This window comes from Echiichthys vipera (assembly GCF_963691815.1).
Source record: "Echiichthys vipera genome assembly, chromosome: 11".
Classification (NCBI taxonomy): domain Eukaryota; kingdom Metazoa; phylum Chordata; class Actinopteri; order Perciformes; family Trachinidae; genus Echiichthys; species Echiichthys vipera.
Genome location: NC_139836.1, coordinates 13,411,893 through 13,424,017, shown reverse-complemented (window position 1 = coordinate 13,424,017; position 12,125 = coordinate 13,411,893). Strand labels below are relative to the sequence as shown.

Genomic DNA, 12,125 nt, shown 5'->3' with positions numbered 1-12,125 from the left:
CAATTATTTTTAATACGTGCTCATCATATGGTTTGATGCCCTGTTAGTGTATTTTGTAAGTCAATAATAAAGTTGATGGAAAAAAAGAACTTTAGCTTCTATACTTGTATTTCTGTATCCCCCAGCCAGCGCGTTTATATGACGTAGGGAAAGTTACAAACCAGCTAGCTGCACTGGTAGCCGCTTTTGCGGTTTCGTCGGGTACATTAGCTTTTCCAAGTACGAATCGGTGACATTTAAAAAACAGTTATCAAACCACAGCGCATCTTCTTATTTACAGTGAGTATAACTAACTGAGTATATGCTAATGCACGTTGTGTTCATCGGCTATCTCGGTTCAAGGCGGTTGGTCGCATGTTTCTGATGCTTCGCGTTTGACATTGGCATGGAGCGTGATGAGTTTGATAGAAGGGTAACACATTAACAAGATATGGGGTTTAATCTTAAACATCGACGCTGTTTAATACAACATTTCCTGTATTTGTGGCAACGCTATAACGCTATAGCGCTAAATCAAAGCTTTTCTGCGCCGTTATTAGGACTAGTCCGCCCACCATGTGATTGTTTGCTAATGTTGCTAACCATATATAATGTATCTTTTCAGCTGACGCAGTATTCGCTGTAACGATGGCTCTTCCCTTCCTTTCAAAATCCCTCACTGGGCTCTTTGTACACTCATCGTCCGTAATTCACCAGAGGAGTTTTAGGTAAGAGGGTTTTCTGTCCATCTGCAAGTTTAGAGCCCAATAATGAGACAGTGAAGACATTGATGTGGTCTGGGTATGTTGACAACCAACTACTTAAGTCAGTTAGATATTCAGAATAAAAAAACTTATGCATTTAAACCATTTCATTGAATTATGTCAAAGCATTTTTGCAACATAGACTAATAGTCCTCATGTATCACAAGGCTTGTTTTTGAACTATTTATTTTTTATGATTTTTTGCAAAACTTAAATCTTTTATGCTTCCTTATCTGGCCTAGGGATGTCAAACCACTTCCGCACCATAATATTCCTCATGTATCACAAGGCTTGTTTTGGAAATAAAGCCTGATTATCTGATTGAATCTGGTCCAATATGCAACACAAACACGTGAGATGTGAAAACCTGAGGTTCCGTTACATTTACACTGAAAATTGACTTTTCAAGAAGATATTTTATTGTCATTTGCACAGGTACAATGGGTTTTTGGTGCAAACTGGATTATATAAATGTATACACTGCACCATGTAAGAATTACCATGAATTATTGCACAAAATGAGATTATAGATTTTGGGTTATTCCTTGGAGTAGAAGGATTATATGTTCTATTAATAGGTAACTAGTCTCCTTATCCCAGTGAAGTAACTGTGGCTGCTCTAATAGTTTCCTTAAGTTCTTTCAGTCCTGGTTTCAGGATGGAGCTGTAGGACAGCTATCAAAAAATAAGCGGGGGTGGATATTAAAGTTATGCACTGAAGCCAATTTTTTTCATTTATCAGATAGCTACAACATTAGTGGGTGTGTCTATGCACTCATGTATAATTAAATCTTATTCGACACTAAATACATTTGTCTCTCCTGTTTCCAATGTTCATCATAAGGAGCAACTTGTTCAGCATTATTCTATCAACAGGGTGGTGTAGTGTTCTCATTCATGGGTGGCTCGAACATGAATAAATGATACTCGGAACACAGTAATGTAGGTTCCTCCACTTTACTCTCGTTCTCGGACGTAGCATTAATGCATATTAAAAGGTCAAAACGGAACAGCTCTGCTCTGTACCGCTTAACTGTTGTGGGTGTGTCTCCCAACACTGCAGATGGAAAGTTAACTTTTTGACAGCCGAACAGTTAGTCAGTATTCAAATTTTTTACCAGTCACTCAACAGGTTCCTATTGGGGTTTTTTTGGCTGGTGAGTGAAGCAAGTCTCCCAGTCACTTGATTATTTTTACCAGCATCTGGCTAGTGGATGGTGCTAATTTTGAACGCTTTGTCTTGTCAGTGTATCTGCTGTTGCAGCAGCCATTCAAAAGATGACAAGAGTGCGTGTTGTGGACAACAGCAGCCTTGGAAATACACCATATCACCGCCCCCCAAGAGTGATTCATGTCTACACCAAGACTGGTGTCGGAAAAGTTGGTGACAAAGTGTTGCTCGCCATCAAAGGACAGAAGAAGAAAGCGCTCATCGTTGGACACAAAATGCCTGGAGCACGAATGTGTCCACGCTTTGATTCGAACAATGTTGTTCTGATTGAGGACAATGGGAACCCTACAGGAACACGGATTAAGGTCCCTATACCTACAAATCTACGTACATTGGAGGGAGATTACTCTAAAGTCCTAGCAATTGCTAGTTCATTTGTTTAAATAACAGCATTCTGTACAGTGATATTTGAGACATACTGTATATTTCACATCTGCATGGTGTATATTAACAATTTATGCTTGTACATTTTATTGTCTCCAGTAAACTTTAAAAGGGGCATACACCTTGTCATAGTTGTTTGTCTTTTTACAGTTTTCTGTTGTTACATAATGTATGCAATAGACTCAAGTCAATATGTTTGCCATATTACTGACTGAGGCCTCTCTGCTTACAGTAAATATAACCTTTACCTTAAGGCATAGATACAAGCTTCTGTTGCTGTTTGAGCAGCCAATGTGTCTGGGTCAAACATATGTTATCATGAACACACTGCAAAAACAAGAATCCATGAGATGATTATTTATTGAAGGCACAACATACATTCACAACACAAAACATGGCATATTTGAAATAGCTGTTTATAACATCATGATGTTGTGTATAAGGCATTTAGTATCATGATCCCTGTGAGTGTCACTTGACTAAAAACATTTCTCTGTGAACTGGAAGCAACTTCAGAAGCAGCTTCCTAAAATCTCAGTGCAAAATAAAAAAGTAAAACTAAAAGTATAGCTGCTTGACTTCAAACAAAGAAAAATATCTGTGTAAAATATAGATAGCCTACACTTCCCTATCAAATGCCAAAAAAAAAAGTCATTGGATTAGGTCTGTACTGCCATCTACAGGCGCAAGAAACAAACTACCATCTCAACACTGAGGTGATAATTCCCTGTTAAAAATCTTTTTAACATCAGGCCAAAATAAAAACAGCTGCAGAGTCATTAAGATATTATAAGACTTGACATTTTAAAGCATTGCAATAACAGACTTCAGATTTGTTCTTCTGTGTTGTGTTCCTTAGTGAAACAGCTTTTAATGAGATTTTGAAATGATGAGAACAGTGAAATTATTGTTAGTAAATCAGTCGCTGTTCTTACAGACAGCAAAATAAATCTAAAATCGACTTACAATGCAAAATACTGCTTGTGATTTTTGTCATGCACAGATTCATGCTGATTTTACAGAGATGACACATCTAGGTATGTGGCACAGTGACTGCTTCATACTGTAGCTTTGCATAGTTTATAAAACTTGAGCGGGAGACACTTGGCTTGGTTGGACTTTGGTTTCCCGTTACACTACTTTAAGTACGCTGAGGTGGGATGTGTTAAAAGGATCTACAGGTTGCTAAGGCTGAGGGGTCTTCTGTTCTCCAGGTTCATGGCAACTGCAGGCACTGTACCTTTATTCTACAAGCTCCTCCAGCACTCTTCAACCACACATTGTCAGGTAAAGCCACTGGCAATATTAGAAATAACGTTAGATGAACAGGAAAGATTGAAAAAATGTATCGAGATTTTATTTCTAAGCAAAACTCACCTCTGTGACGTTCATCTCAGCCTCTCCTGATCCCTCCTTGTCGAACTGCTTGAAAGATCCTGTTAAAAGTTTTCACAATTCGTCAGTGGTGTTGTAAATCAAACTGTTATTATTAATGCAAACATACATTTAGAATACCATCTATTTCAACATTACTCACGAAACATGGCTTCGAGCTTGACCAGGCAGCAGATGAAGTTGTCAAAGTCAACCATCTCATTCTCTGCATACCGGGCTACCAGAACCTGGTTCAGCCGATTATTCAGTTTAAAACCTACACAGGAAGACAATAAATACAAGGGTTACACTTCTCATCTTTGAGTGTGTGCACAGTAAATAATTAATAAGAGTATTATACCTGCTGCCTCCACAGCGAGACGCATCTCATATGAGCTCATGGCCCCTGACTTGTCAAGGTCAAAATCTCTAAAAATGACCTGAGAGACAAAAAAAGTCAAATAGAAATACAGGGAATCGAAGTGTGATTACTGTTCGTTTGACGTAATCATTTCATTCATTCTTACCAGCCACTTTCGGATCTTGTTCCAGAGGATCTGAAACTCCACCAGCCCTAAACGGGCACTACCGTCTTTCTGTTACACGCAGTGTCAAGGGAAAACCACACACATCAGCATGATTTGATTTTGTTTTTGATTCCATTCCTGCCTGATAATTCAAGAGGATACATCCATCAGGTTGACCATGGTCCTGCATGAATCTATACTGAAGCCATCGGTCTTCAGATCTTTGTCTGAAATTGCAAAAGCACTCATCAGAAACAGTCTGGTGTCAGAGGCTTGTAAGAGAGACAGTCCAGGAAATGGATGGTGTACACTCTCCAGTGGAATGTAATACACAAGTGCCATATGTATTACTAATCTGCAAATTTTCCAATAGCTATGAATTGTTAAGTAAAAATAAACAGAAAACTCACGCCGGGAGATGACCCGGTTTAGAATGGTCCGAAGCTCGTGAATAGAAATCTCCATGTCCTGAAAAAACACGGGGGAAAAAAAAAAAAAAAGAATTTCTGTGATTGAAGTATGCACAACTTGTTTTCACCATAACAAGGGTGATACCATTTTGGATGTTTTATGCAAACAAAGATGCAAAACAGTCAGACGGATCTGGTTTTCAGGACTCACCTCTCCTGCTAGTTGTGCGAACATGGACTTAAAAGAGTCATCAATGTCATCTTCAGTTATTTCATCCTGTAGGGTACCACAAATACAAAGGCACTGGTTCATTATCAGGCTTCTAGTTATTTCCTGCGGTTGCTAGTATAGTATTTAACTCTTTTTTTTCTAGTCACGTGATACGTACATCATCTCCTAAATCGGCAGAGATTTCATCATCCAGTTCTCTGCAATGGACAAATCAAATTAGCATGAGATTTGCATCTATAGAAATACATAAACAGACATTAGAAGCACATACAAAAGACCCATACTCTGTTTCTGATTGCTTCTCAGTGAAGACTCTGAGGACAAAGTCAGCCTCCTGACTGGGTTCAAAGGTGGAGGGGACGATGACATACTCTCCAGGGGGCAGACGGAGCCGCGTGCTCACCTCTCGCAGGTTGATGAAGGTCTCCGAGCGAGCGCACGAGGAATGTTTCAAAAAGAAATTTTTCTTCAAATGGACATTCTGGCAGCCTCTGTACTAAGGAAAGTAGGCAACAATACATGGGTTGAGATGCATTTGCATGTTTTTGGGTCCATGCATTGAAATCATATACTGTATATTTTACACTACTGCCAAATAGATATATTTTTTGAACTTCTAACTGCATTTCATTGCTTCATTTCATGAAAACTAACCATCATCTGGAATGGACATAAACTTACAAAGATTATAAACTGGCATGAAATAGGTCATCCACCGTACATCAATATTTTATGATAATGCAGTCAAATATGGTTTGATGGACACCATTTCAAACAAGTTGCACATGTGTGATTTCCCTACAATGAATGTGATGAACACAACGTGCAGAGACCAATGGAGGGAAAATGCTTTTAAAAACTACTATGATCAGCAGCATGTAAAATATATATAATTCATAGTATAATTAATTCAACACATGACAAATCACCATTACAGACTTCTTCCAATTATCTTTGGTTTAATAAACAGTGGTAGTAATTGATGCTCTGCCTACCTCTTCTGGAACCTGCACAAAAGAAGATAAGGGAGGAAAAACACTCATGAGCCAAGGTAAACTTTTAAAATTGTAACTATGAGAAGAGCAAAGGGACAACAATGACAACAACAATTTTTCTTTTCCATCTCTGTTCTCACCTCATAAAGAGCAAAGCCAATGGTGTGCATGTCCTGACCACTGCGCCGATATCTGCGTCTGTCCTTCTGCATCAGAGCGACTAAAAAACTGCACGCCACCTCGTCGTCCTCTGGGTCATCATCCTCTTCCAGTAAGGTGATTTTGTACTGAGGGTTGATCCAAAATGTGTCTACAAAAGATTGTGCATTTGTGTTAGCGGGTTTCATCGTCTATATGTCTCATCGATGTCAGTGTGTACACTTTCCATGAATGCCATTTTTCCTGTGACCATACAGGCGGGACTCACTGGGATTGTTCCTGCAGCCTCCGGCGGTGCTGCCTCTCCTCCAGGTGCCGTAGAACTTCATGGTGTTCCAGTGGCTGAGACTTTCCTCACTCAGGGCGTCAGGAGTCAAGTTACAGATCTCTAGTCGAGAAAACTGCCTCTTGAATTCATTGAAGGTCATCCTGAAAGATAAAAAATAAAGTTTTTTGATCAGAAACTTTTCCTCCTCACCTCTCTCATGTCTGTATGGTAACTTGTGCAGCTACAGCCAGCAGCCTGCTAGCTTAGCTTAAATATTAACAAACTGTATCTTGTTTGTTTGACTGACCCAAGCTAGCGGATTCCAAATTAGTGGACTCAAGACTGGGTCCTGGTGATTCAGCGATTCAGGTGCTTTAAACTACAGCTGGTGTGCTCTCGAGCCGACTACAGAGGTCTGGGAAGCTCACTCCTTTCTACACTTAACTCCACACATCCAGACATTTTTTTTTATTCATGTTCAAAACTTGAAAACTTCAGCCCCAACCAACGCTGACTCAAGAGACTTGAAATTGCCACCTGGCACAACTTACCAAAACTCCCCGTCCTCCATCTGAAGATGCAGGTCTTCTCGTTGAGAAGGGTCAACTTCATCCCATTCAGGAGAACTACACACAACAGCACAAATAGACCGGAATAAACATTCGGAGATGGATCACTCAATCAAAAAGAAGAAAAGACATTAACCAAACACAACTAGGGATGGAATTTCTTTTAATACACAGGGACATTTATTATGCTTTGGCACACTCACTTGTCACTCCAGGCACCAGTCCACTCCACCTGACCCCAAGGGTTACGTATTCGGATTAGGCGTTCCATGTTGCCGCGGTAATCAACCTGCATAACACAAGGAGTGATAGGCATTTACATTAATATGATTCATAATGCTAATCAATTAAGGACAACAGAGTCATACACAGACAAACCTCCTTCAGACCAGTGACTGAGTAGGCGTGGCCCTTCACAAGCTTCTTGAATGTAACAGCCTCCATGTCGAAGGCACTGGTGATCTGTATAAATACAAAAACATGATTACTGTTTCTAAGTATGACTTGTCTGGCACAGAATAAACCAAAGTGCTTTTAATGTGATTGGTTTTCTCAAGATGGTGCAACATCGATCAGCGTGTCTTGGTGGTGTGCCAGGACTTACGTCTATAGAGCAGCCCAGCAGAGAGCCTCTGTCCAGGGCTTTACCAATTATCCTGTGCAGATCCTTAGGAGCGCTGCGGAGCTCGTACATCTCAGAAACACCACCTGTGAAGTCCTCGAACCCTTCGGTGGTGCTTCCTCCTGACAGAGCCTCATAGGAGCCATTCAGCCTGACGCCACATAGAAAAACCACACTTTCCGTCAACAGCAGCACTTCAGAATGCGATTGACAACTTCCTACTAAATACACTCATACTGAATAATTTAACTGCACAGGCTCTTTCGATACCTACTTTGCGTAAGCCTTCTCCAGGAGTGCACTCCAAAATTCATTGCCCTCCGCAGAATGGACAAACATGAGCTCCCCGTCTTTGACAGGCAGTCTGTCATCTATCACAACATCTGTCCATTCGCCAAACTGCCAGAACTGCAACACAGAGCAATAATCATCAACTCAATCAATCTATTCCAGTCTTACACTTTATAGGAAGAGCCAAGCGCAGAAGATTTCTAATACCTGAAAGTGGAAGATTCCAGCATAGTCGTCTTGGAATGACTGGCCATGTGGGACAACCCGATGAAGAAGCCTCTCATTCAGAGTGAGAGAACCGATGGCTGCTAAGAGCCAGCAGTCACCTGCAAGTGGGAAGAAACATTTAGCAACCTATAACCTATTTAGGATATCTTTTCAGGACACATTTAACATATTATTATTATAATATTATGCAAATTTTCAGATTCATTCATGGTGTTCACAAAACCCATTATCTCTCTCATACTGTCCGCTGAATATACCTGTAATCACCCTCTGTCTGAAACGCTCAGTTAGAGCACCTGTCTCTTTAAAACCCCCACCCAAAAAAAGCTCAGCCAGCTAGGATCTGTCAACATTTCTGCGTCTGCACCGCCGCTGTAGCTGGGGAATGACTATAACAGCACTGTAGCAGTAATTTCTACCTATAAGTGGTACAGCAGTGACATCACAACCGTACATGAGTCCTAATGGCTCCCTGCACACCATCATCAGCAACCAGAGGAGCCTGTTCAGTGGAAGGCTGCTCCTGCCCAAGTGTAGGACCAACAGGCCCAAGAACACCTTTGTCCCTCAGGCCATCATCCTCTACAACTCCTATCTCCTCATTTAACTTATCTTCTCTGTTTTATTTTACCTGTATTCTTACATCTACCTTATATTTATTTATCTAAGAGTTTATTGGTTATCTTATACTGTATTTTTTTATACCTCCCTTGTGTTTTTGTAAGCTGCTGGAAATTCAATTTCCTTGCGTGAGTCACCCCAAAGGGATCAATAAAGAGAAGTCTAAGTCTAAAGGCGCAGTTTCTGATTATGGACTTTGTAAATGTCTCTGTGGATTGAGCATTTTTATACTTTCACAGTGTCATATAGCACCTCAACCTGCTTTCAAATAAAAAAGACATGGAAATCTCACTATTCAAATACAGGACCTTTAACAAAAACAAAAAGGCCTCACCCAGCGCTCCCTGACAGATGTCCGTTCTGGTGGCACCACCTACAATGAACTGAGGGTCGTCTGTCAGTTCCTATGGAGAAATTAAATGTCTGAGTAAAGACAATGAAATTCAGAATCCAGACTAGTCAATGCTTTTTCCAGGATCTACTTTAAATAGTTGACAGATCCTTTAAACCATTGCTATTCTTGCATCCACATGTCAACTTTCTGTGTTTTAATGAAGCACTGTAAACAAATGTCAGGGCGAGGGAGTGGTCAGAGAATGCCATGCGATGCCAACAGCTGCAATGGTCTGAGAAGTTCCTGTCACTACTTGTCCTATTCTGTCTGAGTTAGCAGACGAGAAATGAGACAGTGTCATCTGATATGTTTGTTTGTATATGTTTCCCCTGTTGAATTCCAGTCATCACCAGCAAGAGTCAAAACCACGTCTGTTGAAGAATATTACGAGAAGCAAACGATAGAATGATGAGTGAAATATTTATACTAAAGTCCTAAATACATGTTTTCATCTGTATATGGGTCTGTATTTTTTTTTATCTTGTGCCCTATCTGACATAAAATATATCAGTTTTATGCATTAGTAGTAACTGCTCACCGTGGGCCTCTTCCACTCCACATCCCTAGTTTTGGAGGTATAGGGGGCAAGCTCCTTGAAGCCCAAGGATGGAGGCTCAGCAGGGAAGCATGGGTCTTCAAACAGGCAGCCGGACTCAACACATTCCTGCTTCAGTGCTTCGTAGTCCTGGTTGGAGAAGAACACAGCCTGCGCATTGGAGCCCATGCCTTCTGCCCGCAGCCTGTTGGCTTGTATGGTTGCAGATATCCCTCCAGTTGGATACATACTGGTGTGAGATAAAAATATAGAGCTGTGTGGGTAAGCACGGTGCTGTCTATAAATAGCAGAAAGCTAATCGGCGATACACTCTTGTCTAAAGGGTGACAGCAATACAGGCAATCAGGTTTGTAGTAAAATAATGCTCATACTATTAATGAAGTTTTTTCTATTGATTGGATTTAATCTGCCTTCAAATAATTACTCTGATCCCATATTTGACCCCTTATGGATTCTATATTATAGTGTTAGCATTAAAGTTACAGTGTGGAGTAGACTTCTATGACCTTCATGTTCAATTCAATTCAATACAATTTTATTTATAGTGCCAAATCACGACAAAAGTTATCTCAGGACACTTTACAGAGTAGGTAAAGACCACACTCTATATCTTATTTATGATTTACAAAGACCCAACAAATCCTCCATAGAGTACGGTGGCAATGAAAACCTTCCCTGAAACAGGCAGGAACGTTGGACAGACCCAGCTCTATGGAGGACGGCCATCTGTCTTGACAAAATCATCTTAAAAATAACAACATAGCTAAGGGCTAGTAATGTTGAGAAATTAAAAATATTAAGTCCAAGTAATTAAAAAGATTTATGTTAGATTTAATTCAATCAGAGTGGTGGGGCTGTGTTGGTGGAACTTGTCACCTCAGTATTTCTATTGTCCTGAGCTACGGCCTGCAAAAGGCAAACTGTCATGTAAAATCAAAGTAAATGTGCTGCTATGAAACTTCGTTAAGAAGCCCGTATACATTTAAGCCCGGCAGAGAAAGAACAGAAAACAAAAGAAAAGTGATTACAGAGGAACATGAGACAAGGCACCAAACACTGCAAACCCAGGAAAATCAAAATTACTTAGAAATATGATACCTGGTCTGTGTGGGCAGGCTGAGGGGGAGAATGGGATGAAAAGAAGAGAGAAAGGTCATTCACTCAAATGTTGGCACTTGTAAAAATTATTTGGAAACATACTGAGTTGCAGAAGCCTTAATGGACTTTAGTGATTTCCACTCAGCGGGTATCTGTTTCTCCTCCCTGAATGCACTTGCTTGTCTATGTTGGAGTATTTCCCAACTTTCAGTTAAGCCTCCTGGGAGGACATAATAGCTAAAAGAACCAAACATGTCAAGAAGCGAGCTGGTAAATTTAAAGTTTCCTTTCTGAATCAGTGCTGGGAGAACAGGGACATCAGATGTTCTTTTATACTGCTCGGCTCTACTGGAAAGGAATACTAATGAGCTCAGTTCAGTCAACAGTTCATTGAAAATAACCAGGGAAAACTTGGATGGAGCTACAGTGGCGAGGGACTTGGGATATCCATGAGGAAAAATGACTGGGTTGAGTTTCTATAATGAGTTTGAGGAGTGGAAAAAGGATGTGTTGCTGTACAAATCAGGCCATGCTTTTGATAGAAACAAATCTGCAGGCAAGGACATTGTTAGTATGGAGCCAGCCTTCCCAACCCCGAGGCCCCTCACGCCCTTAGAGTCTGCAGGAATGTCCCCCTGCTCTGTCTAACAGCTATAGAGAGACTACTGCTGGCTAATGATCAAAAGGATATCTCTATGTTTCCCCCAATGGGCAGAGAAAAGCTGATCCATGCATTCCTGTGATGACGACTTCAACCTCAACAATGCCCTAAAACAACCAACAGCCCCTCGGTCTGTCAAAAACACAGGGGTCCCCACTTTAAAAGGAAAAAAAAGAGAGAATAGCCTAATGCTGCACATATGTTGTGAATCCATAGGCCTGTTACTATCAAAAAGTCAGAGCATGTCAGTAACGCAGCCTCGGATTGTTCCCAGCACCTGTTCAGAGGTCCAAGTAGGCCTGTCTTTTTTATTAGCTCTGGCTTGCAGCCTGCTTCAAACGTCTCTGACAACAATAGATCTTTTACCGCACAGTCCCACTCACTCCTCACTGGCTATCATAACTGAATTAAATCTGTGTGTCAACTTTAACTGTACAGTTAGTGCCGCAGCGTGACGGATATTATTCAATCAAACAACCCGCACGGTGGCCTACACTATAATAAAACCGTGAGGCACCGTTAACCTCAAGCTGGCTAACTGAACACATTCAGGGAATTTAAAAAACATAAGACGATTACACTCACCGCCGCTGTACAGGCAAATTTCGGCTCTTTCCAAAACGTTTCGTATGGTGATAATCGTATAAATCTGTGGAAGGGGGGCTGTGGTTTGGTAGTGAGGAGCGCAGACAGGTCCAGCCCTCTCCGCTGCTGCACACTGCAGGGAAGCCCAGCCCCTACAGGAGGAGGGGCCGCTGCTCA

The 12,125-nt window shown here is 40.9% G+C and overlaps 2 protein-coding genes across 3 annotated transcripts; one reads left to right on the top strand and one right to left on the bottom strand.

Annotated features, from left to right (window-relative positions):
- Positions 1-148: 148 nt before the first annotated feature.
- Positions 149-2,585, top strand: mrpl14 (mitochondrial ribosomal protein L14). Of its 2 annotated transcripts, none has more exons than XM_083923091.1 (3): positions 149-279; positions 605-707; positions 1,991-2,585. In XM_083923091.1, exons 2-3 carry the CDS (start codon positions 628-630, stop codon positions 2,355-2,357), a joined length of 447 nt encoding a protein of 148 aa, XP_083779217.1. In that variant the 5' UTR covers positions 149-279; positions 605-627; the 3' UTR covers positions 2,358-2,585. The 2 variants fall into 2 exon arrangements, with proteins under 2 accessions (XP_083779217.1, XP_083779218.1); XM_083923092.1 differs by lacking the exon at positions 149-279 and adding an exon at positions 381-412.
- Positions 2,586-2,700: 115 nt separating this feature from the next.
- Positions 2,701-10,804, bottom strand: LOC310953853 (calpain-1 catalytic subunit-like). Its single transcript, XM_083923090.1, has 22 exons — positions 10,703-10,804; positions 9,587-9,833; positions 8,989-9,058; positions 8,013-8,131; positions 7,789-7,922; positions 7,497-7,665; positions 7,271-7,354; positions 7,096-7,181; positions 6,875-6,949; positions 6,324-6,484; positions 6,037-6,206; positions 5,897-5,908; positions 5,186-5,397; positions 5,059-5,098; positions 4,881-4,946; positions 4,670-4,727; positions 4,422-4,486; positions 4,260-4,328; positions 4,094-4,172; positions 3,896-4,009; positions 3,736-3,794; positions 2,701-3,654 (listed from the first exon to the last, which is right to left on the bottom strand). Exons 1-22 carry the CDS (start codon positions 10,759-10,761, stop codon positions 3,628-3,630), a joined length of 2,175 nt encoding a protein of 724 aa, XP_083779216.1. The 5' UTR covers positions 10,762-10,804; the 3' UTR covers positions 2,701-3,627.
- Between the last annotated feature and the right edge of the window lie 1,321 nt (positions 10,805-12,125).

Coding starts and splice junctions, on each gene's coding strand:
- LOC310953853 (XM_083923090.1), bottom strand. CDS start 10,761: ATGACCTTTCTCTCTTCTTTTCATCCCATTCTCCCCCTCAGCCTGCCC. Junction 9,834..10,702: donor AGCCTGCCCACACAGACCAG/GTATCATATTTC, acceptor ATCTCACACCAG/TATGTATCCAACTGGAGGGA. Junction 7,923..8,012: donor CTGGAATCTTCCACTTTCAG/GTATTAGAAATC, acceptor TCTGTGTTGCAG/TTCTGGCAGTTTGGCGAATG.
- mrpl14 (XM_083923091.1), top strand. CDS start 628: ATGGCTCTTCCCTTCCTTTCAAAATCCCTCACTGGGCTCTTTGTACAC. Junction 708..1,990: donor ATTCACCAGAGGAGTTTTAG/GTAAGAGGGTTT, acceptor TTGTCTTGTCAG/TGTATCTGCTGTTGCAGCAG.